The following is a 25,937-nucleotide window of genomic DNA, read 5'->3' as shown; positions in this document are numbered from 1 at the left end:
AGATGAAGAACTTGATCAGATATCAAGGGTGATCAGATATCAAAGGTGGGAAATTCTTGCTAAACTGATTTAGAGGGATTCTTTAAGATAAGTCAGAGGTCAATGTCAAGGCATAGTCAAGAAGACGGTTCAGAGAAGCCTGATTAAAATTAAGTCAAAGAGAGAGTCTTTGGGACTCCTGGGTGGCTCAGTCTGTTAAGTGTTCACCTCTTAAATTAGGCTCAGGGCATGATCTCATGGTCATGAGATAGTGCTGGGTGTGGAGCCTGCTTAAGATTCTCTCTCTCCCTCTCCCTCAGCCCCTTAGTTTAGTTTTTAATTAACTAATTAAAAAATAAAGTGATTATTGATAGGCAAGGGGTTACTAATTCCATCTTATTTTTTTCTGGTGTTTTTAGTTCCTTTGTTCCTTTCATTCTTTCTTGCTGTCTTCATTTGTGAATTTACTATTTTCTGTAGTGGCATGCTTTGATTCTTTTCTCTTTCTTTTTTTGTGTATCTACAGTATGTTTTTACTTTGTGGTTACCATGAGGCTTACATAAAATGTCTTATACATATAACAATGAATTTAAGCTGATAAAAACTTACTCTAGATTGCATACAAAAGCTATACTCCCACTACTGCACATTTCATGTTTTGATGTCACAAGTTACATCTTTTTATGTTGTTATATTATTGAAAAAATTATTGTAATGATATTTATTTTAAGTTTATTTATTTATTTAGAGAGAGAGGGTGAGTCGGGGAGAGGCAGATAGAGAAAGAGAGAATCCTAAGCTGGCCGTGTGCTGTCAGTGCAGAGCCTGATGCAGGGCCTGATCCCACAAACCATGAGGTCATACCTGAGCTGAAATCAGTTGGATGCTTAACTAACTGTGCCACCCAGGTGTCCCCATAGCTTTTTTAATACTTCAGTCTTTTAACCTTTATACTAGCAATAAGTGATTAGCATACCACCATATTAGACATTTGAGTACTCCGAATTTGACTGTATGCTCATCTTTATCAGTGTGTTTTATATTTTCATATGTTTTTATGTTACTAATTAGTATCCTTTTATTTTAGCTTGAAGAACTCCTTTCAACATTTCTTGTAAGGCAGGTCCAATGGTGACTATTTCACCAGGTTTTGTTTTTTTGGTGAAGTCTTTATTTCTACTTCATTACTGAAGGACAACTTTGCCAGGTAAGTTATTTTTAGTTGGCAGGTTGTTTTTCTTTTAATGCTGTCAATATACCTTTCCACTCTGTTCTGACTTGTAAGGTTTTTGCTGAGAAATCTATCTTTGAATAGAATTTTAAAATTCTACCTTTGTGATTTTAGATCATTTTATTATGTGTCTTAGAGAAGATCTCTTTAAGTTGAGCTTGTTCTGTGACCTATGAGTTTCATGCATTTGGACATCCAAATCTCTCTCCAGAACTGGAAAATTCTTAGCCGTTATTTCTTTAAATAAGCTACCTGCCTCTTTCTTCCTCCCTCTCTATTAATGGTATCCCATAGCTCACATAGATTTTCTTTACTCTTTTTTTTTAAAGATTTATTTATTTTTGAGAGAGAGTGCACAAGTGGGAAGGGCAGAGAGAGAAGGGGGGGGACAGAAGATCTGAAGCAGGCTCTGTGCTGATAGCAGCAAGACTGAGGCAGGGCTCAAACTCAGGAACCCTGAGATCATGACCTGAACTGAAGTCAGATGTTGAACTGTCTAAGCCACCCAGATGCCTTGACTTTCTTTACTCTTTTAAAGTTCTTTTTAATTTGTTCTTCTCTGACTGGATAATTTCAAATGAGCTGTTTTCTACTTCACAGATTCTTTCTTTGCTTAGACAAGTCTGCTATTGATGGTCTCTATTGTATTTTTTATTTTTTCATTACATTCTTGAGCTCTAGTATTCTTGTTTATTTCTTTTTCTAATGATTTTTATCTCCCCTTAAATTTCTCCTTCTATTCAGGGATTTTTAAAAATTTAGTTTAATTGTTTTCTTGTAGCTCACTGAGTGTTCTTAAAACAACTATTTTGAATTCTTTATCTGGCAAATCATAGATCTCCATTTATTTGAGGTTGGTTCCTAAAAAATTATGATGTTCCTTTGTTGATATCACGTTTCTCTGATTTTTTTATGTTCCTTGAAGTCTTGCATTTCTGTCTTTTCATTTGTTTTTTTTTTTTTTTTTTAACGTTTATTTATTTTTCAGACAGAGAGAGACACAGCATGAACGGGGGAGGGGCAGAGAGAGAGGGAAACACAGAATCGGAAGCAGGCTCCAGGCTCTGAGCCATCAGCCCAGAGCCCAACGTGGGGCACGAACCCGTGGACCCCGAGATCGTGACCTGAGCCGAAGTCGGATGCTTAACCGACTGAGCCACCCAGGCGCCCCTCTGTCTTTTCATTTGAAGGGGTCATCTTCTTCAGTCTTTACTGACCTCTTCAATGTGTCCAATCTCATATTCTGTTTTTGCTCTAAGGGTGTGCTGAAACTTCTCCGCTTGACACTTGGACTTCCACAAAGGCACTCCTGTCCATAGATTATTGTCAAACCAGTGTTCTTTGTGGAGAAGATGATATAATGGTCCTATTTTCCATTTTGATGGCATCACTTTTTGATTTGCCTTGATTTAAAAAAAATTTTTTTAATGTTTATTTATTTTTGAGAGAGAGAGACAGAGACAGAGTATGAGCAGGGGAGGCGCAGAGAGAGAGGGAGACACAGAATCTGAAACAGGCTCCAGGCTCTGCACTGTCAGCACAGAGCCTGAGGTGGGGCTTGAACTCATGAGCTGTGAGATTATGACCTGAGCTGAAGTCAGACACTTAACTGACTGAGCCATCCAGGTGCCCTGATTTGCCTTGTTTTGATATCACATTTCTTGTGGCTCTAGCTCTTGTCATAGAAATCTGAGAAATATGCCTCCTCAAAGTGCCAGTACTTAACTACATGCATTTCCTAACTCTCAGAAACTAAATTTTAATAACAGCATTATCTCATTCCATTAATGACAACTGTCCATTCTTTCCCTTTTATACCTGTTTTGATGTTTTCTTACCTGCATCTCCACTTTGAGTGCTGCCTTCAGATGTCATGGATCTCTGTTGCTGCTGCCCTCACTCATATATCCTCTTTCTGTACTTACTGTTGTCCTTGGCTAGGACTCCTGCATCCCAGTCCATCCTTACCTAGATTCCCTAGCTATTAATAGGAAGGTATTTATAGGTATATATTCCATTCTGTCTACAAGTAAGATTATTTTTAACATTTTATTGAGGTATAATATAGATGTAGAAACCAGCACATATTACAAGTGTACAGCTTATTGAATTTTTACAAACCAAAAATATCCATTCAACTGGCATCCTGCTCAAGAAACAATTATCAGCACTCCAGAAACCCTTCTCATGTTAATCTTTAATTATTCCCATCATCATTGACTGCACTAAAGGTAACCACTCTTGACTTCTAACAGCACTTTAGTTTTATTAACAACATTTTAGTTTTGCTGTTTTTGTACTTTATATAAGTGTAATTATGCAATATATACTCTTTTGAGTGTGCTTCTTTTGCTTGCCATGTTTGTGAGATTCATCTATATTGTTGAAATGCAGTGTTCATTCTCACTGCTCTATGTACTCCTTTGTGTATATTTATTTACTCAGGTGTCACTGAACATTTGACATTCCCATATTATCACTATTTTGGATAATACTGCCATTTTTTTTTTTTTTTTTTAAAACAGAATTTAAACTTTTGTTGCTAAAGTTGGGAGTATATTTGAGAAGTGACAGAGTTACTATTATAGGTTGTCTTATTGGTACCCTCATGGAACACAACATTATTCACTGCTCTACCTTTAAAGTTTAAGTAGCCTACCTTTAGTATTTTAATACTAAGGAATATGATGATTTAAACACCAGGGTTCAAGATTTCCTTTGAATTTCTTACCTTTCACTATTACTGAGAGTGTTTGGCAGTGTTCATCAGGAGATGCTTCTTGACAGGAAATCAATAATTTGTTATTAGATCTTATCAAGTACAGAGAGTAGACATTAGTTTCAGAAGGGAGTCGGAGCTTTAACTGGTTGCACTGATGTCTTGACAAATTTCATTTGAGATAACATAAGAGAAAAAGGGGAGTGAGGAGGATATGTGAACATTCAAAATCTGTTTTCTAAAAACATGTAAAGATTTACTGTTTAATTAATCTCTATTTCAAGCTCTTCCCAGGGGCTCTGCCAAGGGTACTGTGATAAATCACACATAAAAATTGCATACACTATGATTTTTATGAAGAGGATTCTACATTATTTAGCCATGTTCGCAGTCATGCATGTGTGCACGCTAAACACTAGTTATCAGTGATTAATGGACAACATGCTTGAACAATGCTCTCCTACTTGAGCTAATGAACTAAATAGTTTATTTCATGCTCCATTTCCACAAATAAATGGCTGTAATACATAATGTGATAATTCCTGATCTCTTTGCAGTGCGTTTTCTTGTCTTTAATGAACACAGAAACTTTCAAAAATCAAATTTAGTCAGGCATTGCAATGTGATTTTATACGTTGAATAGATTATAAAATGTTGCTGAAGTCAAAATATTTACACTGAAAGGAAAAGAGTTGCTAAAATTAGGCAAGAACTTGAAAGGATACAATGAAGAGTTTTAAAGTCACAATAAGCTTTTCTTTTATTTTCATTTCAATTATCCTCTTGGGGAAAACTAGTTATTCTACACATTTATGTAACCTTGTAAATAAACATTTATCTTTTCTTAATCATTTTGGTATGTTTCTATGTAGTAGAATTTTGATTCATCTTCATATATCTAATGTTCACTTCTTCACTAATAGTTTTGTTTCTTTATCTTTCATAGGTTATTATATAACCTTTATGTCGAACAAGAATAATCTGTGGGAGTGAATCGCCATGTCACCTTAGTTTTGTCTCTTCTTGTCTTGACTGTCCTTTAAATCTAAACTATGGAGTTAATTCTTCCCCTGCTCCTGCTCCTGCTCCTGCTCCTTGGACAGATCTTTGGCCAAAAGACAGATCTTTTGGTCTTTTGAGAGACCAGGCTTTTCTGGTCTCTCTTAGGTGATATAAACATTTCAACACTCACTAAATGCCAAAAGTTATCAAGCTTTTCTCTTCTTCATAATAATCAAATATCCAAACTTGCTTTAAGGTTGAGGTTTCTCTAATTAGCATTTCTACTCCTTCCACATTTTACTAATGCTATTTGTGGCCCTTGAAGGAGGGTGGAAGTAGGAGAATAGTAGGTGGATTCTTTTTTGATTGACATTGCCATCCTGATCTGGTTCTCTTTTGGGCTGAACAGATGTTTAAAAGTGAATCTATTTCTTGTGGGTGCTAGGGATATCTTACTAAGACAAATTTCCTTAAAGAGAATAAGCATTTATTGGTGCCTGGGTGGCTTAGTCAGCTAAGCCTCTGACTCTTTGATTTTTGCTCAGGTCATGATCTCATGGTTTGTGACTTTGAGCTTTGCATTGGGCTCTGTGCTGATGGTGCAGATCCTGCTTGGGATTCTCTCTCTCCCATTCTCTCTCCCACTCTCTCTGTCCCTATCCTGCTCTCTCACTCTCTCTCTCTCTCTCTCTCAAACTAAATAGATAAAAAAATTAAAAGAAAAAAAAAGAGAGAATAAGCATTTAATTGTCATCTGGTCCTTTACTTCTTTTTCAGCCCCAAGTAATTTAGCAGTGTTTTTAGTTTCTTTCTGCTATAATCTATTTTGCCCTTCGGGTAGTTTTTTGGACAAGGCCTAAGACTGAAGACTAGTTCTTTTCACCTTGTTCTTGAAGTGCAAGTCATAAGCAACTCAGGATTTACTTGTTCTGCCATTGGGAACAGCTAGCCAGAGAAAATCACACTTTAGATTACACAGGTATGAGTAGACATCAGACCACTAGGTCCTCCAATTACAGAAGACACATATTTAGTCCTCTGAGTTACCTCACTGAAATCCCTTTCCCTGAGATGAAAGTACATTTCCTCCTTGCAGTAAGTGAAATTCACAACACAGTTCCAGGTCTCTTTAAAGAAATACTTTCCTCCCTATCCTTAAGCTCCAAATCCTTTTATACCCTCAATATGAGAAAGGAGTTTGAGGGCTGTGAAATTTTGTAAGTCATGCATATGTTCTATCACCTCCTTTGGGATGTGTTATCTATGGTCTCTTATTGACTCAGCCAAAATTCTTTCTTAACATCCTGTTTCATTTATTTTTATAACATCTTTGATAAAGCATAGAAGGCACTAAACATAAAGAAGGAAACAATTAACATATTCCCTGTCATAGGTTTCATTGAAAGTTGATTAAGTTTTTCACTTATGAAGGAGTAAGACTTCTGCTTTTGCCATGACAGTACCAGGGATCAGATTTACCCTTTTAATATAATAACAAAAAAACAGATGCAATACATTAAGCAAGTGTTTTCAAACATTGAACAGTAGGCAACACAGGACAATGATTCCTGACAGAAGGGAAACAAACAAGGTGAGCTTTACAGTAGTCTCTGTATACTGACTAGAGAGTTCTCCAGACTGCAGCAAAAGTGGAAAGAATTCATCACAAACACATAAACATCATAAGAAATGTTAAAGGAAGCCCTTCAGATAGAAGGACAATGATACCAGATGGAAATATGGATCTGAAGAGAAGAATGAAGAGCACCAAAAAGTATTAATATGTGAGTATAGCAGAACCGAAAGTCATCTCTAAAGTGTCCATTTAAGCCCAGTGCACAGGGATATGTTGATTAACAAAAAAGGAAAGAACTGTATTAATAACTCTTTAGGAAAACTGACAGATTGTATAGTGCCAAAGTGGACACAATTTTCAAACCAAAGTTAATCTCCATGAAGTCTTTTGATACTATCCATGCCCACCTAGAAGGACAAGATAAAAAATGATGGGATATTTAAATTGAGGAAGTTTGCTCCACTGAGCTATTCATTACTTTTCAGCTCTGTGTCCTACATGTTTAAGAAGAAAAAAAAAGGACAGCAAAAGTATTCTTTTTGTGTACTTTGAATACAATGCTCAAACATAGTGAATATTGCAAAAGCACTTTAAACATTTCATGATACTCAGCTTTAGGCAAATTATCTTTATGGGTGGCGGGGACTTCATTTGAATCTATTAGTCTGTCTGGAAGGCAGGCTGCAGAGATGAAGTTAGTCTTTCTTTGTCTGGATGTCAGTGTCATATAGAGGGAGGACAGGTGGACTTTATAGCTGCTCAGTGTGGATAGGGATTCTGGTGCCTCCCAGAAACATCTCTACTCTTCCATAATACAACAAAGCAACTAATGTTATCTTTGAAACACTAAAATTTTATTTTCTTAAAAAAATTTTTTTTAATGTTTATTTATTTTTGAGAGAGAAAGAGAGAGCATGAATGGGAGAGGGGCAGAGAGAGGGGGGGACACAGAATCCAAAGCAAGCCCCAGGCTCTGTGCTGTCAGCACAGAGCCCGACACAGGGCTTGAACTCACAAACCGTGAGATCATGACCTGAGCTGAAGTCAAATGCTTAACTGACTGAGCCACCCAGGTGACTCAAAACACTAAAATTTTAGGTGATCATATAATTCAAGAAAATTTTCTTTCTGGTATACTTTATATTTGTTGAAGAAAAAGATAAACTTTCATATCTTACATGCATTAATGATTATTATTTTTATTAGTATCCATATTTTTCAGTTGTATGAAATTTAATCATAACAACATTTTATAAATTTTCTAGACACCAGAAAAAGGCTCAGGAATCCAGGAAAATACTTTATGAAAGGCATTTTCAAGAGTATTGCCCCACATGTATTTGAAATTGTCCTAAACATAGCTCGTGCTAGACTATCAGGGCATCTTTGAAAACTTTCCACCAATACTGCTTTTGGAAAACCAAGAATTTCAAATCTAGAAATATCAAAACAAAACCGTAGGCATGAGAAGATAAATTTTGAAAACTTGCTTGGGAATCCAAGGCCCTGTGAATGATATCAGATCAGCTTTTTACAATCTGAGCCTGATGGAAGCAACAGCCTCAGTTCATCAAGCTGGGGTGATATCCAGAGGCTCAGTTTTCAGAGACAACCCTTTCTTTTTAAAGCATTGGAATAACACATGGAGTTAGAGAACTGGCATGTTGAAATACAAATGAAATACTCTCAAAGGCATCGACAGACTGATTTTTAGACATCTCTGTGATATTAATGCTACAGTATTAAATGAAAGTATTTTTCAATATGCACAGTGAAATTTTCTCCTATTCATGATGATTTTATATGAAACGTTGAAATCACTGTTCACCTCTCTTCATCACTGTAACTCTTATGTGATTACATGATGATTCTTCAGATAAATGTGTTATTTTAGCCATTATTCATTTTGGGAGTAAAATGATATATGCTTAAATCGTTATAAATTGTATAATCTTTGACCATCTTCATTATACTGAGTAGGTTAAGCATACACTAGTCAGAAAAGCAACAGGGCACTGGGACATTGCATTTTCTGTTGTCCCTGAAAATACTTTCACACAGTCCTCTTGATGTAGTTTGAAGTGCTGGGGTTTGAAGCTGATGGCCAAGAAAGAATTCTTCAGATGTCTTCAGTGCAAAAAGGTGTTTTTAGTAAAGCATGGGGACAGGACCTGTGGGCAGAAAGGGCTGCACAGGGGTTGTGAGGAGTGACTGATTATATACTTGGGAGTTGGGGGAGGTAAAGACAAGGGGAAGTTTCCAAAAAGGCTTTCTATGTTAAAGAAGACTCACAGGATCCTGGAGGCCTAGCTATTGTCAAGCTAAGGTTGTTTTTCCTCCAGCAAAGCATTAACATTAAGACAGTTGGGAGCTCCTGGAGGAATATCCTACTCTGCCTGTCTCAAGTATTTGTCAGTGGGCTTCATGTTATTAGGAAATTTAATTCTATATGCATTTCTTTTCTGCCTTTGTTCCCCACATCACTCTCTCTTCTATAAAACCAAAAACATATATTTAGTATAGTCTTTATAGCAATGGGAACTTGTATTCTTGTCTGAATAAGAGAACAGCAAATGATATACATGTTTTTCCCTTTGAATAACAAATTCATATTCATATTTTAATTAATTTCAAATAAGTCCTCCTGTTGGGTGTCTGGTCCCCAGAGCCAGCTTACTACACTTTGATGAGAAGGGATACTTAGAGAATCATGGCCTCATTGACTTCCCTACTGTGATTGTAATCACTGGTCCAGTAAACAATAAAAAAAGCAATAAAAAAACAATAAAAACAGACCTTCTGAATAGGTCTGTTAGCAATAGGACTTTTCTTTCTTTCTTTCTTTCTTTCTTTCTTTCTTTCTTTCTTTCTTTCTCTCTTTCTCTTTTTCTCTTTCTCTATCTCTCTTTTTCTTTCTTTCTTTTTTTTTTTAAATTTGCAATCCTATTAAGGGGAAACTTTAGACTTCTTTACATACCACAGGATTGTATTGGTCCTTTGGTTTTTGTGCTCATAAATTTACATCTCACTGACTTCACTTGTCCATTTTACAAAAAGGTATTCTTTATGTTGGTTACCATAGAAACCAGAAGTGCTCCATTTGTATGTAATTCTTTGCATATATTCCCTCCCTTTTCTTGCATTTCAAGTCAACCAAATTGCATTATGTGCATTTTATGTGGAATAACCTTTGTTTGCTTAAGCCTTTCATGAAACAAAGCTTTATAACTTCTAACGTTACTTTATATTAATCTAAATCATAATTTTGACTTGTAAATTTTGCTGAAAAATGACTGAATAAAACAAATGTTTTCTAAATAAAATAGCACACACACTTTTGAATTGAAATAGCATGGGAAAATCAAGACATCAGTAGACTTCTTTGGAAGAGCTCTAAATGTTACTTTGCTAAACCAGGAAGAAAAATTTTAAGAATAATTTCAAAGGGTAACTGTTTTGGCAAACAGTATAATCAGCTACATGGAAAACAGTTACTGAGTAACTCTTATGGGCCCCGATTTGTCCTGGGTCAAGGGAATACAAAGACTTTGAGGATGGAGTCACTGTCTTCAAGGTGCTTACAGATCAGTTTGAATGCAGAGACTATAGGTGAAATAGAAGCTGTGGAAGTTAGATTCTTTTCAGCCATGTCACCTGAGGTTATGCAGAATATGCATGCATTTTACACAATGAAAAACACATGATTGAGGCACTTTTTTCCTTTCTCTGCATTTAGTCAGAAGCCTCCGGTAAAGATGTCCTCTTTGCCAGTTTCTTTTCCTATGTCAGTTTTGATTTTTGGATTATTTGCCTTTCCTGTACATTCCTCTCAATGATATTGTTTTTTTTTTTTTTTAATTTATTTATTTCGAGAGAGAAAGAGAGATTGCATGTGCATACATGAGCAGGGGATGGGCAGAGAGAGAGGGAGAGAGAATCCCAAGCAGGCTCCATTCTGTCAGCCCAGAGCCTGACACAGGGCTCTAGCCCATGAACTGTGAGATCATAACCTGAGCTGAAATAAAAGTCAGACGCTCAGCTAACTGAGCCACCCAGGTGCCCCCTCCCAATAATATTTATATTATAGAGCTAAAAGAGAATTTTGTATTAGTATCCAGGACATCCATAATTAGCCCTGCCTTTGCCACTCATTGGCTATGAAACTGGGTGCCCTTGAGCAAGTCACTTTACTTCACTCTGCTTCTTTGTTGAAATCAGTAAAGTAAGAGGTGATGAGGGTTTTTTAAGAACCTGTATCATTCTAGGAAATGAATTCTGTCTGATTCATTTATCCTAAAAAGCTATTTTCAGCTTTTTACCATGTTATAAATTCTAAGCAGTCTATATGAAAAACCTGTTAGAATCCCCAGAAGTCTCTGGAGTTATGCCAGGAATGTCAGCTGAGGAGGAAAGTAGTAGACAGGTCATTTTGGCTTGAGTCACCTTGTGGCTTCAGCATGTTGACAGGTGTACAGAATGCCCATATTTTTTAGGGGCTGTTTTCCAATATGACAATCTCTGTGAGGCAGTCTCAGGATTGGGCCATCTGCTGAGGTAATTTGTGGTTTAGTTAGAGTACTCCTCCACCAAAGAGCCTTTTTTTATTTAGATACACCATCAGCTTAGAACCCATTTACAGTTTCACACATATGATGTGAAAACATCTAAGTGTCCATAATATATTTTCTCTAAGGCCTTAGTTTAGCTTTCTGTAGATATAGTCACTCTCCTAACAATTGTTAAATATTTGGGAGTTATTGGGCTAAAATAATACTAGGTTTGCTCATGTCTTCACTCTCACTGTGAATGTCTGCTATCTGTCAGTTTCAGAGTTTCTTTGTGAGCAATAAATGAGTGGATGTAAATGTACTTTGTTACCCAAAAAGGGTTATAGAAATATATATCATTGTTTATTAAAAGTGTTTTGGTGTTCTTGCCACCACAAGACTATTATCAATATAATCACAGTGTTTTTACTTTTGGTAAAGTGAAGCGGAAAGTGGTGATACCTCTTTCACACCTCTGTGTCCTCTTTGCCTAAATTGCTTCCATTACTATCTGTGGCACAGTATATTCAGCCTACTCTCTTAATGTGGCTTTCATATTTCTAATCTAACTTAAACTTATCTCCACCTTGAAGACTCAGCATTGCTCATAGACTTCTCAAGTGCTGGCTGTTTTCTCTTCCTTATCTTTTGTACCACTGTAGCAGGATTCCCACACAGAGAGATGGGACATTGAGGCCTTTTATTTTTGTCCAGGAAGCAACTTTATTCATTGTGCCAGCACGGACTCAGTGGGTTTGTATGTGAAAAACTGAGCCCTGAGCACAGCGGGGTATAGACTTTTATGCAATTTATACTTCTTTGTCTCCCCTATATGGTGACATATAGTCTGATTGGACACAGTCCAAGTTACAGAGTCATGTCAGAGCTACGCATATGTATATAGGAGTTGATTTGGCCACATTGCCTTCCTTTGTTCTGCAGAGGCCTCCACCATGTTCCTTAGGAGGGGCTCTACCACATTCCCCCTTTTGATGTGTGGACCCCTATTTTGAATCAAAGAGCATCATCTTGGTTTAGAGGTTTATATTTCATAACATCATCACGTGCATGGCCATTCAACTATTGCCTCAATGAGGCTGGAGACAGACCGTATAACCAGGGGAGCTAGGCAAGGTAGGATTAAGCAAGCACCCAAAATCAAGAGGATAATACCTATGAGGGTTTTGAATCCCTCAAGAGTTGAAAACCATCCTCCAAATACCTCCCTGGGGTTCCAGTCTTTCCAGGTCTGGACTGGGACATGAGCTACTGTTCTCATTCAATCTGTGATATCCTCTAAGACTTTTTCTTCATCATCTATCTGTAGGCAGCAGTTGCTCAGGTTAAACTTTCCACAAACTCCTCCCTCAGAAGCAAGCAAGCAAGTAAGCAAGCAATCTAAGGCCCAGTGATTTTGATTGCTAGCATTGTGCATTTTGGTCTGCTGCTTGGCTAGTAAGTTAAGAGCTCTGGCAGTTTCATTGGTTATAATTTCTGCAACTGCTTGCAGTCTGATTATGTGGTTTAGCACGTAAATGGGAGTGCAGTAGCCCCAGGAGCCATCCTCTGCCCAGGTGGCAGGGCCATAATATTGGATTATATGTTTGGGAGGCCATTCATCATCTTTCCATTTGCCAGTTTGTAGGGCACATCATTTCCTTTGAGTCTCCCTGTCCCCATATACTTGGAATCCCAAATGTTCCCCTGTGGCAAGTGGGAGAAGGAAGAAAGATGGACGAATAGTTCTCAGCACACATGATCCTGACCTGAGGGAAGTACTGCATGGGCTATCCTTCCACATATCCAGTACAGTCCACCTGGGGCCCACCATTCGATGGCTGCATCGACATTGTCCCAAGCATGTCAGAGATCAGAGAAGTTAGACAAGGGGTGGGAGGATCTGGCTCAAGGTGATCTGGGGACCCCCACCATTGGGTAGTAAGATTGGGGTATTCTATTCCATTATAAGGTTCATGGAGATCTAATTCTCTAGCTTCCCATGGCCGTTGATCCCCCATGTTGGTTCCCCCACATACATAACAAAAAGAGATCTTTAGAGTCTCTTCTAGGGCTAGAAACAAATTTTTAGTTGTGACAGAGACAGGAGGAGGACACTTCTCCATTTCTTCATAAGAGGAATGAAAGACCTGGTGGGTCATGGCCTTGTGTGTGACAGTATCTCTCTTAAAATACAACACAGTTCCTGGGTCTTTGCCCTGCCGACAGATAAGTATACCAACTTGGTGGTCCGTTTTACATTTTGAGTCTCCTGGGTCAAGGATGGTAAAATTAATGGGGTTACAGTTTCCTGATTGGCAGTTGGACTCAGCCACACCCTTTTGGAGGAGTGCTGTTTTGTCTTTAGTCTGCCAGGTGGCCCATGTGACAAAACTCCAACAAGGACAGAAGAATTCAGGTGCCTGGGGCCAGGAACTACAGGTACAAGACCCCTCACACATGTATTTATCATTGAGTCGGTACTCTCATTCCCACGTCTGACCTCATCATAACAAACCATATGGCAATGTGTCACCTATGGCTGTATATATATCCAAGAATATAGACACTGGCCAGTTTGGATTGATAATTTGAGTTTTGTTAATTAGTCGGCCTATACCAGTGGTGCTTGTCTTGGGGTGACTCTGGACTTCTAGCCATTCCTCAGTTGGAGAGTATTGTGGGTTGAAACAAGTGTATTGACACTCTTGTTGGCAGATAGAATAGGTAGTCTTATAGGGTATACATGTCCCTAGGATGTTTCCCTAGCATGAGAAGTGGGTATGGTATAGTAAGGTCCAGTGATCTCCTGGCCTGACCTGGTTATGCGAATACATGGGTCACATGATCAGGAATTTAGGTCTATAGAAGGGATCCAGATTAGAAGCAACCAATACCAACGAAGAATCCTATTTACAAAAGGAAGGTGAGTGCTAACAGAAACCTCTCACCACACTCCCAGCTGGCCAGGGCAGCCTCTGCCAGTCCTCTGTTGAAAAGCAGAGCAAGAATCACAATAACAGTGAGGAACAAGGGGTGACAGTGCGTCACAGTAAGGAAACAGATATAGAAAATAAGGATAGTCTGTCTGTTTCACTGGACTGGCAATTCCTTAAGCTTCTGCTGTGCATAGATTAGTCAGCTTCCAGAATGACTAAAGCAGGGCTGCAGTCTCTCAGAACCTCTGGAATCACAGATTGCTTCTTCAGTATGGTCAGCTTGCACGGTGTTAATGGATCAGGAATGTGCTCCCACTTTTGAGATGCTGGCTTCAACTCTGCTGTGGTGAATCCAGGGACCTACTTCGGCTACCTTTACTGCAGTAGGAGTGGACAAAATGATAGTGAATGGTCCCCTCTAGAGGGCTTTTAGGGGTTGGACATTCCACTCCTTTACCCATACAGCGTCTCCTGGTTTAAAGGGGTGAGCATCTGTGGTCAGACTCACAGGTAATCTCTCCCTAACCCAGTGGTGTAAGGTGGTTAGGGGAGAGTCCAGGGCCCACATCTGTTGCCTTAAGGCTAGATTGCCTATCTCATTTAGATCCTCCCTTATGCCCTTGATAATGGGGGGGTGCTCATAAAGTAATTCATAAGGGGAGAACCCTGTCTGCTTAGTGTGGCTACACCTGATTTTTAACAAGGTGATTGGCAACACCTAGTGCCAGTGTAGGTGGGTTTGCTGACATACTTTACTTAATTGCAGCTTCAGGGTTTGGTTCATTTGTTCCACCTTCCTGGAGCTCTGGGGTCAGAATGCTGTGTGTAACTTACAGGTGATCTTTAACCCCTTTGCCACCAGCCGCACCACCTCAGCAAGGAACGCTGGTCTGTTATCTGATCCCATAGTGATAAGGATCCCAAATCGAGGAATGATTTCTTATAGAAGAAGTCGGGCCATATCATGTTCCTCTTCTGTGCAAGTAGGGAAGGCTTCCACCCACCCTGAGAAAGGGCACACAAAGACCAACAGATATTTACAGCCTCGGACCTGGGGCAGCTCAGTGAAGTCCACCATCATATTTTTCAAATGGGGCTTCCCAGACACTCTGCACCCCAGGGGCAGCCTTGGGTCCCTGACGTGGGTTATTCTGGTCACACATTTCACATTGCTCACACACGGCTCAGACAATGCTGGAGAGTCGAGGGATGTAGAAATGTCCGCTCAGCATAGTCTTGAGAGCTGTCCAGCCAATATGGGTTTCCTGATGGAACTGCTTGACAAAAGCTGGAGCCAGGGCCTCAGGAATTGCTACTCAGCTGTTTTCAAATTCCCACCATCCACCTGGGAGGTAGCTTCCATTTTCAGTCTTAAAAGAGGTACTGTCATGTTGTAATTAGGGTCCCATTCTGCCAGTGGACTAGGGAACAGTGCAGCGGTTAAAGCTGCTGATTCTGCTGTTTCTTTGGAGACCGCAAGCTTTGCCTCTCGGTCTGCCTTATGGTTTCCCTGTGCAGCCATGGTGTCTCCCTTTTGTTGTCCCTGACAATGCATGATGGCCAATATTTTAGGGGTCACACAGTGTCTAAGAGTTCAAGGATTTCCTTATCACACTTTATATCTTTTCTTCCTGAGTTTATTAGACCCTTCTTTTTATATAAAGCCCCATATATGTGGAAGGTGGTGAAAGCATACTTAGAGTCTGCATACATATTAACACGTATCCCTGCCACCAGTTGGAGGGCCCAGGTTAGCATGATGAGCTCTGCCTTCTGTGCCAAAGTCCCCTTTGGCAGGGGTTTGGCCTCAGTGATAGAATTCAGGGTTACCACAGAATACCCTACAAGGCATCTTCCCTCTTTCAAAAAAAGGCTACTGGCAGTGAAATACTCAGCATCAGGGTCCTTGAGGGGCTGGTCTCTTAAGTCTAGTCGACTGGAGAACACCTCACCGCATTCATGACTTCAATGCAGTCATGATATGGTTGACCTGGCCCGACAAGCTGTAGGGTTTCAGGGTTTAGTGTCCACACTACTTCTAGGTGAATGCGTGGGTTCTTACATAGCATTCCCTGATATCTGACCATCTGGGCTTTGATTAGCCAGTATTGTCCTTTGTACTCCATTAATGTCAATACTGAATGTGGCACTCAGACTGTCAATTCTTGTCCCATAGTTAACTTGTCAGCCTCACACACTAAGAAGACTGCAAGTGCCTGTAGGCAGTATGGCCAGCCTTGGGCAACAGAGTCAAGCTGCTTGAGACATATGTCACTGGGTGATGCCATGACCCCAACATCTGTGTTAGGACTGACTCCCACCATGATGCCAGTAGTTCATGAAGGTACAAGAAGAAGGGCTTGGGCATGTCTGGGAGCCCCAGACCAGGAGTGTCAGTGAGGGACTATTTGATCTCTTCAAAGGCTCATTGCTGTACTTGCTCCCATAACAGAGGTTCCTGCTGTCCTCCCTTTGTGGCCTCATAAAGGGGTTTGGCCAAGACTGAGAAGTTAGTTATCTAGATTCTACAGAAACCTGTGGCCCAGAGAAACTCCTGAACCTGACATCGGGTCAATGGGACCGGGATTGAACAAATGGCCTGTTTTCTCTCCAGGCTGAGTAGGCGCTGCCCCTGGGAGAGGTGAAAGCCAAGGTACTTGACTTTCTTTTGACAGATTTGGGCCTTTTTCCTTGAGACATTATAGCCAGTTTCCCATAGGATGGTAAGGAGCTGCTGACTTCCTTCCATGCAGTCCTCCCAAGCACTTCCAGCTGCAGTAAGTCATCTATGTGCTGAAGCAAGACACAGCCATGTTGATCTGCTGGGAAGGCTCTTAGGTCTGAGGTGAATACAGTGCCAAAAATGGTGGGGGAGTTATTGAACCCCTGAGGCAATCTGGTCCAAGTCAACTGGCTCTTGTCACCATTTTCAGGATTCTCCTCCTGGAAGGTAAAGAGCAGTTGATTCTGGGGGCAGGGGGCAGGTGGATGCAGAAGAAGGCATCATTGAGGTCTAGGCATGTGAAGAAGGCAGCTTCAGTGCGGATAAGACCCAAGAGAGTGTGAGGGTTCAGGACAACAGGGTGAAGAGTGATGGTGGCCTGGTTTACTTCGTGCAGGTCTTAGACGGGCAGATGGTCACTGGTGCCTGGCTTCTGGCCAGATGACCAACAGGGTCAGAGGATCCTGTATTTTAGGAGCCTCTCCAGGTGCTTCTTTATCCCCACCTGTGCCTTATGAGGGATGAAATATTGTTTTTCATGGATGGGCTCTGCCCCTGGCTTTAGTCCTACAATTACTGGAGGTATGTTCCTGGCCAGTCCTGGTGGGTCATCCTCAGCCCACATCCCCAGTACTCTGAAGGGAAGCTCAGGTCCCTGTTGTGGCTCCTCCATGACACTATAGTAGTGCCATTCTTCCCTTTGGGGAATCATGAGAGTCATAATCTTTGCTTCCAGCTTTGTAGGGTCAGAGCAACTTGTCCATGGGAGTTGAAATTTATCTGGGCCTGCAGTTTTCTAACAGGTCCTGGCCCATTAAAGCCATGGGGCAGCTGAGGAGGTACAGAAATTCATGGATGACTTCATGGCCACCTAAACTGCACCACCAAGGCAGCAGGAGGGACTGCGCATCTGATTGCCTGTGGCCCCCCACAATGGTGGCTTGTCTCTGTGAGAGGGGGCCCACAGGTTGAGTCACCACCAAGTATTCTGCCCCAGTATCTACCATGAAGTCGTTGGGTGCCCCGCCTCCACATTCATTTGGACCATAGGCTCTTGGGGGCCTGACCAAATAGAGCCTGGTCTGTACTAGTCCTCCTCATAGTCCTCCATGGTGGCTAGCCCCACAAAATCATCTTCAGGGGCCCCAGGTGATGCTGGTTAGTACAGGCCCTGGAGCACACAACCTCTTTCTTTTTGCTTGGGGCCCTGCTGAGAATTACCCAGCCACAGGGGGCACTCAGTTTTCCAGTGGCCTGCCTGACAGTGAGCATACTGGTTGTGTCCTAACTTTGGTCCTGGGTGAGATGATCTTCCCCAATGTTCCTCTTGTTGGCCCTGGTCCTGTCCCTGCTTTAACCAGCACCTCTGGATCAGAGGGGGTATAGAGATGAAATGTCTCACATAGTTTCTTACGGAACTGGCTTGGGCTCTCCTCGGGTCCCTGGAAGCACTTCTAGGGTTTTACTTATATTTATGGCCTTTCCCCTCCCTTTTTTCATGCTGTTTAGAAGGGCTTGATACTGTTCACTCCTTGTGAGCCCTCCATCTACACTTGAGTCATTTGAGTCCCGTTTGGGTCCTCCCTAGGGAAGTGAGCCCAAGCATAAGCCTGGGTGTCTAGTGTTCCAGCTGAGTATTCTCCTCTAACCATTTTAGGGCTGCCTGGGTAATTCAGTGATGTTCCTCCATGTTGAAGAGGGTCAGGAGGAGTTGGCAGCAGTCCATCCAGGTAGGTTTATGGATTTGAATTATGGACTGCATTAGGTGAATCATAGCCTGGGGCTTCTCCATATAGGAAGTAGTATGATGCTTCCAATTTAGGAGGTCCTTAGTGGTAAAGGGTTGGTACACAAAACACACTGACATCCTTGGATCTTGCCTTCCTGACCATAATAGACAGATCCCCTAGTTTCCCTCAGTGGCATCTGTAGGGCTCCCCAGTGTTGCTGAAGGGAGGGATTGTCTTCACTGGACTGATCATCTAGTTGCTTTCCAAAAGGGGTGTATGGGATTAGGACCAGGTGAACCAGTCACATCTGGAGGGGCTGGTGGTGCTGGAAGTGGTGAGGTCTTGGGGCTAAGGGCAAGCTCCAGTGGGGTTTTGGCAGTGGGGGCAGCTGGAAGCACAGGTGGCAGTGAGGGATACAGTGGGGCAGATGGTGGTGGGGTCTCCTTAGGCTCTCCTGACAGTATGGATTTTTCAGTTTTTGGTCAGCATTTGGAGGAAGCTGTGACAAGAGCCATCATAACTTTATAGTTCTCTTCAATATAGACTTTTAGCCAAGGTGGCCGGGATAGGATCAGGTGTTGCCAACAGTCAATGTAAGGAAATTGGTCAGGGTGGCCTGGATCCCCCACCACAACCCTGAACACTTGGCCAACTAGTTCCTTATCAAGTGAGCCATCAGAAGGCCAGCTGACCCCAAACAATGGCCAATCAATTTCATAGAATGTCCAGAGCTTTCTAGGAGTTAATTTCACACAACAATCTCCTGAATTCCTTTTTGAAATTCCTCCACATACACTCTAGGGGAGTTGGTTTACGCTGCCTCCCACCCATTTCCTCCACCTCATGGACAACTTTCATGCGCAAGAGAGGAAAAAGGGGGGAAGGGAGGGACTAATTTGGAGAGGATGCACACTCGTTTTGGGCTACTCTCCTCTCTTAGCATTGGCGGGTTAGGTATCAAGCCCTGACCCAGATCAGATTCCTGAGGAAGTCTGACACTGCCTTAAGCCATATGAGGTCACCACAGAACCATGGATTGGGACTCAATACTCGCTTTGGCCCATTGGTCAGGTTGGAAGCCTTCTGCTGTCTGTCTCATTCACATAGTCACACACCAACTCCAACATGCTGCCCAGAGCTCAGTACCTTGGAGGTGGGGATTCATTCCTTGTGGAACTACTGGGTCAATTCTGGGAGGTGATCAGGCTTCCCTTCTGCCTCTTAGGGGCAGGTCTACCAAAATGAACCTGGGTTCTTACCAGTCTGATGGGCAATGCTCCCTGAGCTGTTTCCAGGGCCTCTCCAGTCCACTGTACATCTGAGGTCCTTGTCCTGGCATTCTGGGAGGGACTAATCTCCTATGGATCAGCAGTCCACTGGCACCAGGTGAAGTTACTTCTGGCTTTCTGAGGTTTATATCCCAGTGACAAAGGATGTGGGAATGCACTGCACCATCTCTGAATCCTGGATGCAAGCCTGGACATGAGCCGTCAAGAAATTTAGCAGGATTCTCGCAGACAGATGGGACACCAAGCGCCCCCACCCCCTTTTTTTTTTGTCCAGGATGCAACTTAAAATATTTTTTTAATGTTTATTTATTTTTGAGAGACAGAGACAGAGCATAAGTGGGCGAGGGCAGATAGGGAGGGAGACACAGAATCTGAAGCAGTCTCCAGGCTGTCAGCTGTCAGCACACAGCCCGATATGGGACTCAAACTCACAAACTGAGATCATGACCAGAGCTGAAGTCAGATGCTTAATCGACTGAGCCACACAGGTGCCCCAAGGATGCAACTTTAATTCGTTGTGCTGGTATGGGCTCAGTGGGTTTGAGCCTGAAAAGCTTAGCCCTTAGCACAGGGGTATAGCCTTTTATGCAATTTCTACCTCCTTGTCCCCCCTATATGGTGAATATAGTCTGATTGGACACAAGTTACAGAGTCTGTCAGAGCTATGCATATGTGTATAGGAGTCGATTGGGCCACATTGCCTTCCTTTGTTCTGAGGAGGCCTCCACCACATTCCTTAGGGAGAGGGTCAGCCACACCACTGGTCTAGAGATGAGGCAAGTGTCTTCTTTGTTCCTCATGGCTGCTTCCATTCCATCTATCTCTTCTTTTACTTTACATCCCTCCACCACCAACTTGGTAGTAGCAAAAAGTGGTAGCTTTTTGTAGCTCTTGACGATAAACTATCCACTCTTTAATAATATGACGCTATATTCTAGCCACTTTGTTGATATCTACTTGTTTAATCTTTATAGCAATCCTATGAGGTCAGTGTTTTTATTGTCATCATTATCTCCATTTTGACACTGAGCACAACTGAGATACAGACGCTTTAAGTAACTTGCCTAAGACTGTAGAGTTGTAAGAAGCAAAGCTAGGATTCAAACCCCAGCAATATGGCTTAACTTTCCATGCTTTATCTGTATTGTTTCTGTCTATAGTGCTTCTGACCCCATTTGTCTCCATTCTCTTACCCTGACTTATTTTTCTTCAAAGCACTTATTACCACCTAAAATATTAAATATTTGTCTATTTGTTTATTATCTGTTTCCACCCTGCCAAAATGTCAGCTCCATAAAAGCAGAGACATTGTTCTTTTTTTCAGTGCTTACAAGTGTATGGAATATAGTAGGTATTTAAAAAATATTTGATGAACGAATGGATGAACATCACATCATGTGCCGGTTACTTAGCGACTGCCTCTCTGCTGGAACTGGGACACTGCAAACAACCTTTCTACCTTGCAGGCTAGCTGGCTCTCTGTTAGGATCTGCCAGCAGGGTGCTTAGAGGGAAGCTGCAAGGCTGAAGAAGGAAGGGAGGTACTGAATCCTCCCTGTCTGCTGGTCTGCTACCTGCTCCTGTCAGTACCTTCCCAGCAATGCTCCTTCACTTCAGCAGCAGCAGTTTCTTCCTGTAGCTGTAGTGGGTCAAAATCACAGTTTTCCTAATGTCTGAAGAACCAGCCCATAATGACCACTCAGAGATACCAGAACCCCTCCTCAGAAATCATGAGCGTCAGGTCCTTGGGTCCCTTCTCCAGGCATCTTATTTTTATTTTTATTTTTTATTTTTTTTATTTACCATTTGAAATTTATAATTTTTATGAAATTTATTGTCAAATTGGTTTCCATACAACACCCAGTGCTCATCCCAATAGGTTCCCTCCTCAATGCCTATCACCCACTTTCCCCTCCCCCCATCCCCCATCAACCCTCAGTTTGTTCTCAGTATTTAAGAGTCTCTTATAGTTTGCCTCCCTCCCTCTCTGTAACTTTTCTTCCCCCCTTCCCCTCCCCCCTGGTCTTTTGTTGAGTTTCTCAGAATACACATATGACTGAAAACATATGGTATCTGTCTTTCTCTCTGTGACTTATTTCACTTAGCATAACACTCTCCAGTTCCATCCACGTTGCTACAAATGGCCAGATTTCATTCTTTCTCATTGCCAAGAAGTATTCTATTGTATATATAAATCACATCTTCTTTATCCATTCGTCAGTTGGTGGACATCTAGGCTCTTTCCATAATTTGGCTATTGTTGAAAGTGCTGCTATAAACATTGGGGTACATGAGCCCCTATGCAGCAGCACTCCTGTATCCCTTGGGTAAATTCCTAGCAGTGCTATTGCAGGGTCATAGGGTAGATCTGTTTTTAATGTTTTGAGGAACCTCCACATTGTTTTCCAGAGTGGCTGCACCAGTTTGCATTCCTACCAACAGTGCAAGAGGGTTCCCATTTCTCCACATCCTCACCACCATCTGTAGTCTCCTGATTTGTTCATTTTAGCCACTCTGACTGGCGTGAGGTGGTATATGAATGTGGTTTTGATTTGTATTTCCCTGATGAGGAGCGACATTGAGCATCTTTTCATGTGCCTGTTGACCATTTGGATGTCTTCTTTAGAGAAGTGTCTATTTATGTCTTCTGCCCATTTCATCCCTGGATTATTTGTTTTTCGGGTGTGGAGTTTGGTGAGTTCTTTATAGATTTTGGATACCAGTCCTTTCTCTGATATGTCATTTGCAAATTTATTTTCCCATTCTGTCGGTTGCCTTTTAGTTTTGTTGATTGTTTCCTTTGCAGTGCAGATTTTTATCTTGGTGAGGTCTCAATAGTTCATTTTTGCTTTTAATTCCCTTGCCTTTGGAGATGTGTCAAGTAAGAAATTGCTGTGGCTGAGGTTAGAGAGGTTTTTTCCTGCTTTCTCCTCTAGAGTTTTGATGGTTTCCAGTCTCACATTCAGGTCCTTCATCCATTTTGAGTTTATCTTTGTGAATGGTGTAAGAAAGTGGTCTAGTTTCAACTTCTTCATGTTGCTGTCCAGTTCTCCTAGCACCATTTGTTAAAGAGACTGTCTTTTATCCATTGGATACTCTTTCCTGCTTTGCCAAAGATTAGTTGACCATACTTTTGTGGGTCCAATTCTGGAGTCTCTATTCTATTCCATTGGTCTATGTGTCTGTTTTTGTGCCAATACCATGCTGTCTTGATGATTACAGCTTTGCAGTAGAGACTAAAGTCTGGGATTGTGAAGCTTCCTCCTTTGGTCTTCTTCTACATCACTTTGGCTATTTGGGGTCTTTCATGATTCCATACAAATTTTAGGATTGCTTGTTCTAGCTTCAAGAAGAATGCTGGTGCAATTTTGATTGGGATTGCATTGAATGTGTAGATTGCTTTGGGTAGTATTGACATTTTGACAATATTTATTCTTCCATTCTGTGAGCATGGAATGTTTTTCCATTTCTTTGTATCTTCTTCAATTTCCTTCATAAGCTTTCTATAGTTTTCAGCATACAGATCTTTTACGACTTTGGTTAGGTTTATTCCTAGGTATTTTATGCTTCTTGGTACAATTGTGAATGGGATCAGTTTCTTTATTTGTCTTTCTGTTGCTTCATTGTTAGTGTACAAGAATGCAACTGATTTCTGTACATTCATTTTTTACCCCGTGACTTTGCTCAATTCATGTATCAGTTCTAGCAGACTTTTGGTGGAGTCTATCAGGTTTTCCATGTATAATATCATGTCATCTGCAAAAAGTGAAACCTGACTTCCTCTTTGCCAATTTTGATGCCTTTGGTTTCCTTTTGTTGTCTGATTGCTGATACTAGCACTTCCAACACTATGTTAAACAACAGCGGTGAGAGTGGACATCCCTGTCATGTTCCCGATCTCATGGGGAAAGCTCTCAGTTTTTCCCCACTGAGGATGATGTTAGCTGTGGGCTTTTCATAAATGGCTTTTATGATCTTTAAGTATCCTTCTATCCCGACTTTCTGGAGGGTTTTTATTAAGAAAGGGTGCTGAATTTTGTCAAATGTCTTTTCTGCATCGATTGACAGGATCATATGGTTCTTCTCTTTTCTTTTATTAATGTGATGTATCACGTTGATTGATTTGCGAATGTTGAACCAGCCCTGCATCCCAGGAATGAATCCCACTTGATCATGGTGAATAATTCTTTTTATGTGCTGTTGAATTCAATTTGCTAGTGTCTTGTTGAGAATTTTTGCATATATCTTCATCAAGGATATGGGCCTGTAGTTCTCTTTTTTTTCCAGGAATCTCTCTTGGTAATCAAAGTAATGCTGGCTTCATAGAATGAGAGTGGAAGTTTTCCTTCCCTTTCTATTTTTTGGAACAGATTGAGAAGGATAGGTTTATCTCTGCTTTAAATGTCTGGTAGAATTCCCCAGGGAAGCCATCTGGTCCTGGACTCTTATTTGTTGGGAGATTTTTGATAACTGATTCAATTTCTCTGCTGGTTATGGGTCTGTTCAGATTTTCTATTTCTTCCTGATTGAGTTTTGGAAGTGTGTGGGTGCTTAGGAATTTGTCCATTTCTTCCAGGTTGTCCAGTTTGTTGGCATATAATTTTTCATAGTATTCCCTGATAATTGCTTGTATTTCTGAGGGATTGGTGTAATAATTCCATTTTCATTCATGATTTTATCTATTTGGGTCATCTCCCTTTTTTTTTTGAGAAGCCTGGCTAGAAGTTTATTCATTTTATTTATATTTTCAAAACACCAACTCTTGGGTTCATTGATCTGCTCTACAGTTTTTTTTAGATTCTATATTGTTTATTTCTGCTCTGATCTTTATTATTTCTTTTCTTCTGCTGGGTTTGGGGTGTCTTTGCTGTTCTGCTTCTATTTCCTTTAGGTGTGCTGTTAGATTCTGTATTTGGGATTTTTCTTGTTTCTTGAGATAGGCCTGGATTGCAATGTATTTTCCTCTCAGGACTGCCTTTGCTGCATCCCAAAGCGTTTGGATTGTTGTATTTTCATTTTTGTTTGTTTCCATATATTTTTTAATTTCTTCTCTAATTGTCTGGTTGACCCATTCATTCTTTAGTAGGGTGTTCTTTAACCTCCATGCTTTTGGAGGTTTTCTAGACTTTTTCCTGTGGTTGATTTCAAGTTTCATGGCATTGTGGTCTGAAAGTGTGCAGGGTATGATCTCAGTTCTTTTATACTTATGAAGGGCTGTTTTGTGACCCAGTATGTGATCTATCCTGGAGAATGTTCCCTGGGCACTCAATAAGAAAGTATGTTCCGTTGCTTTGGGATGCAGAGTTCTAAATATATCTCTCAAGTCCATGTGATCCAATGTATCATTCAGAGCCCTTGTTTCTTTATTTATCCTGTGTCTAGATGATCTATCCATTTTTGTAAATGGGGTATTAAAGTCCCCAGCAATTACCACATTCTTATCAATAAGGTTGCTTATGTTTGTGATTAATTGTTGTATATATTTGGGGTCTCCCATATTTGGCTCATAGACATTTATAATTGTTAGCTTTTCCTGATGGATAAACCCTGTAATTATTATATAATGCCCTTCTTCACTTGTTGTTACAGCCTTTAATTTAACGTCTAGTTTGTCTGATATGAGTATGGCTACTCCAGCTCTCTTTTGACTTCCAGTAGCATGATAGATAATTCTCCATCCCCTCACTTTCAATCTGAAGGTGTTATTAGATCTAAAATGAGTCTCTTGTAGACAGCAAACAGATGGATCTTGTTTTTTTATCCATTCTGATACCCTTTGTCTTTTGGTTGGAGCATTTAGTCCATTTGCATTCAGTGTTGTTATGGAAAGATATGCGTTTAGAGTCATTGTGATATTTGTAGGTTTCATGCTTGTATTGGTGTTTCTGGTACTTTGTGGTCCTTGTGATATTTCAGTCACAGAGTCCCCCTTAGGATCTCTTGTAGGGCTGGTTTAGTGGTGATGAATTCCTTCAGTTTTTGTTTGTTTGGGAAAACCTCTGTCTCTCTTTCTATTCTGAATGACAGGTTTTCTGGATAAAGGATTCTTGGCTGCATATTTTTCCTGTTCATCACATTGAAGATTTCCTGCCATTCCTTTCTGGCCTGCCAAGTTTCAGTAGATAGGTCTGCTACCACCCTTATGTGTCTATCTTTGCATGTTAAGGCCCATTTATTCCTAGCTGCTTTCAGAATTCTCTCTTTAT

At 40.9% G+C, this 25,937-nt stretch overlaps 2 protein-coding genes across 2 annotated transcripts in view; one reads left to right on the top strand and one right to left on the bottom strand.

Annotated features, from left to right (window-relative positions):
• Nucleotides 1-25,937, top strand: part of LOC128772833 (translation initiation factor IF-2-like) — a 403,616-nt gene that overhangs the window by 306,688 nt on the left and 70,991 nt on the right. The gene's annotated exons all lie outside the window — the stretch shown is intronic.
• ERV3-1 (endogenous retrovirus group 3 member 1, envelope) lies at nt 12,116-14,898 on the bottom strand. Its single transcript, XM_053888730.1, is given in 3 exon segments — nt 12,116-12,822; nt 12,825-12,911; nt 14,826-14,898. Coding segments are annotated over 3 exon segments (867 nt in total).

Source organism: Panthera pardus, unplaced genomic scaffold, assembly GCF_024362965.1.
Source record: "Panthera pardus isolate Hobbes unplaced genomic scaffold, ASM2436296v1 HiC_scaffold_24, whole genome shotgun sequence".
Taxonomy (NCBI): domain Eukaryota; kingdom Metazoa; phylum Chordata; class Mammalia; order Carnivora; family Felidae; genus Panthera; species Panthera pardus.
This window is presented reverse-complemented; position numbering and strand designations above follow the sequence as displayed.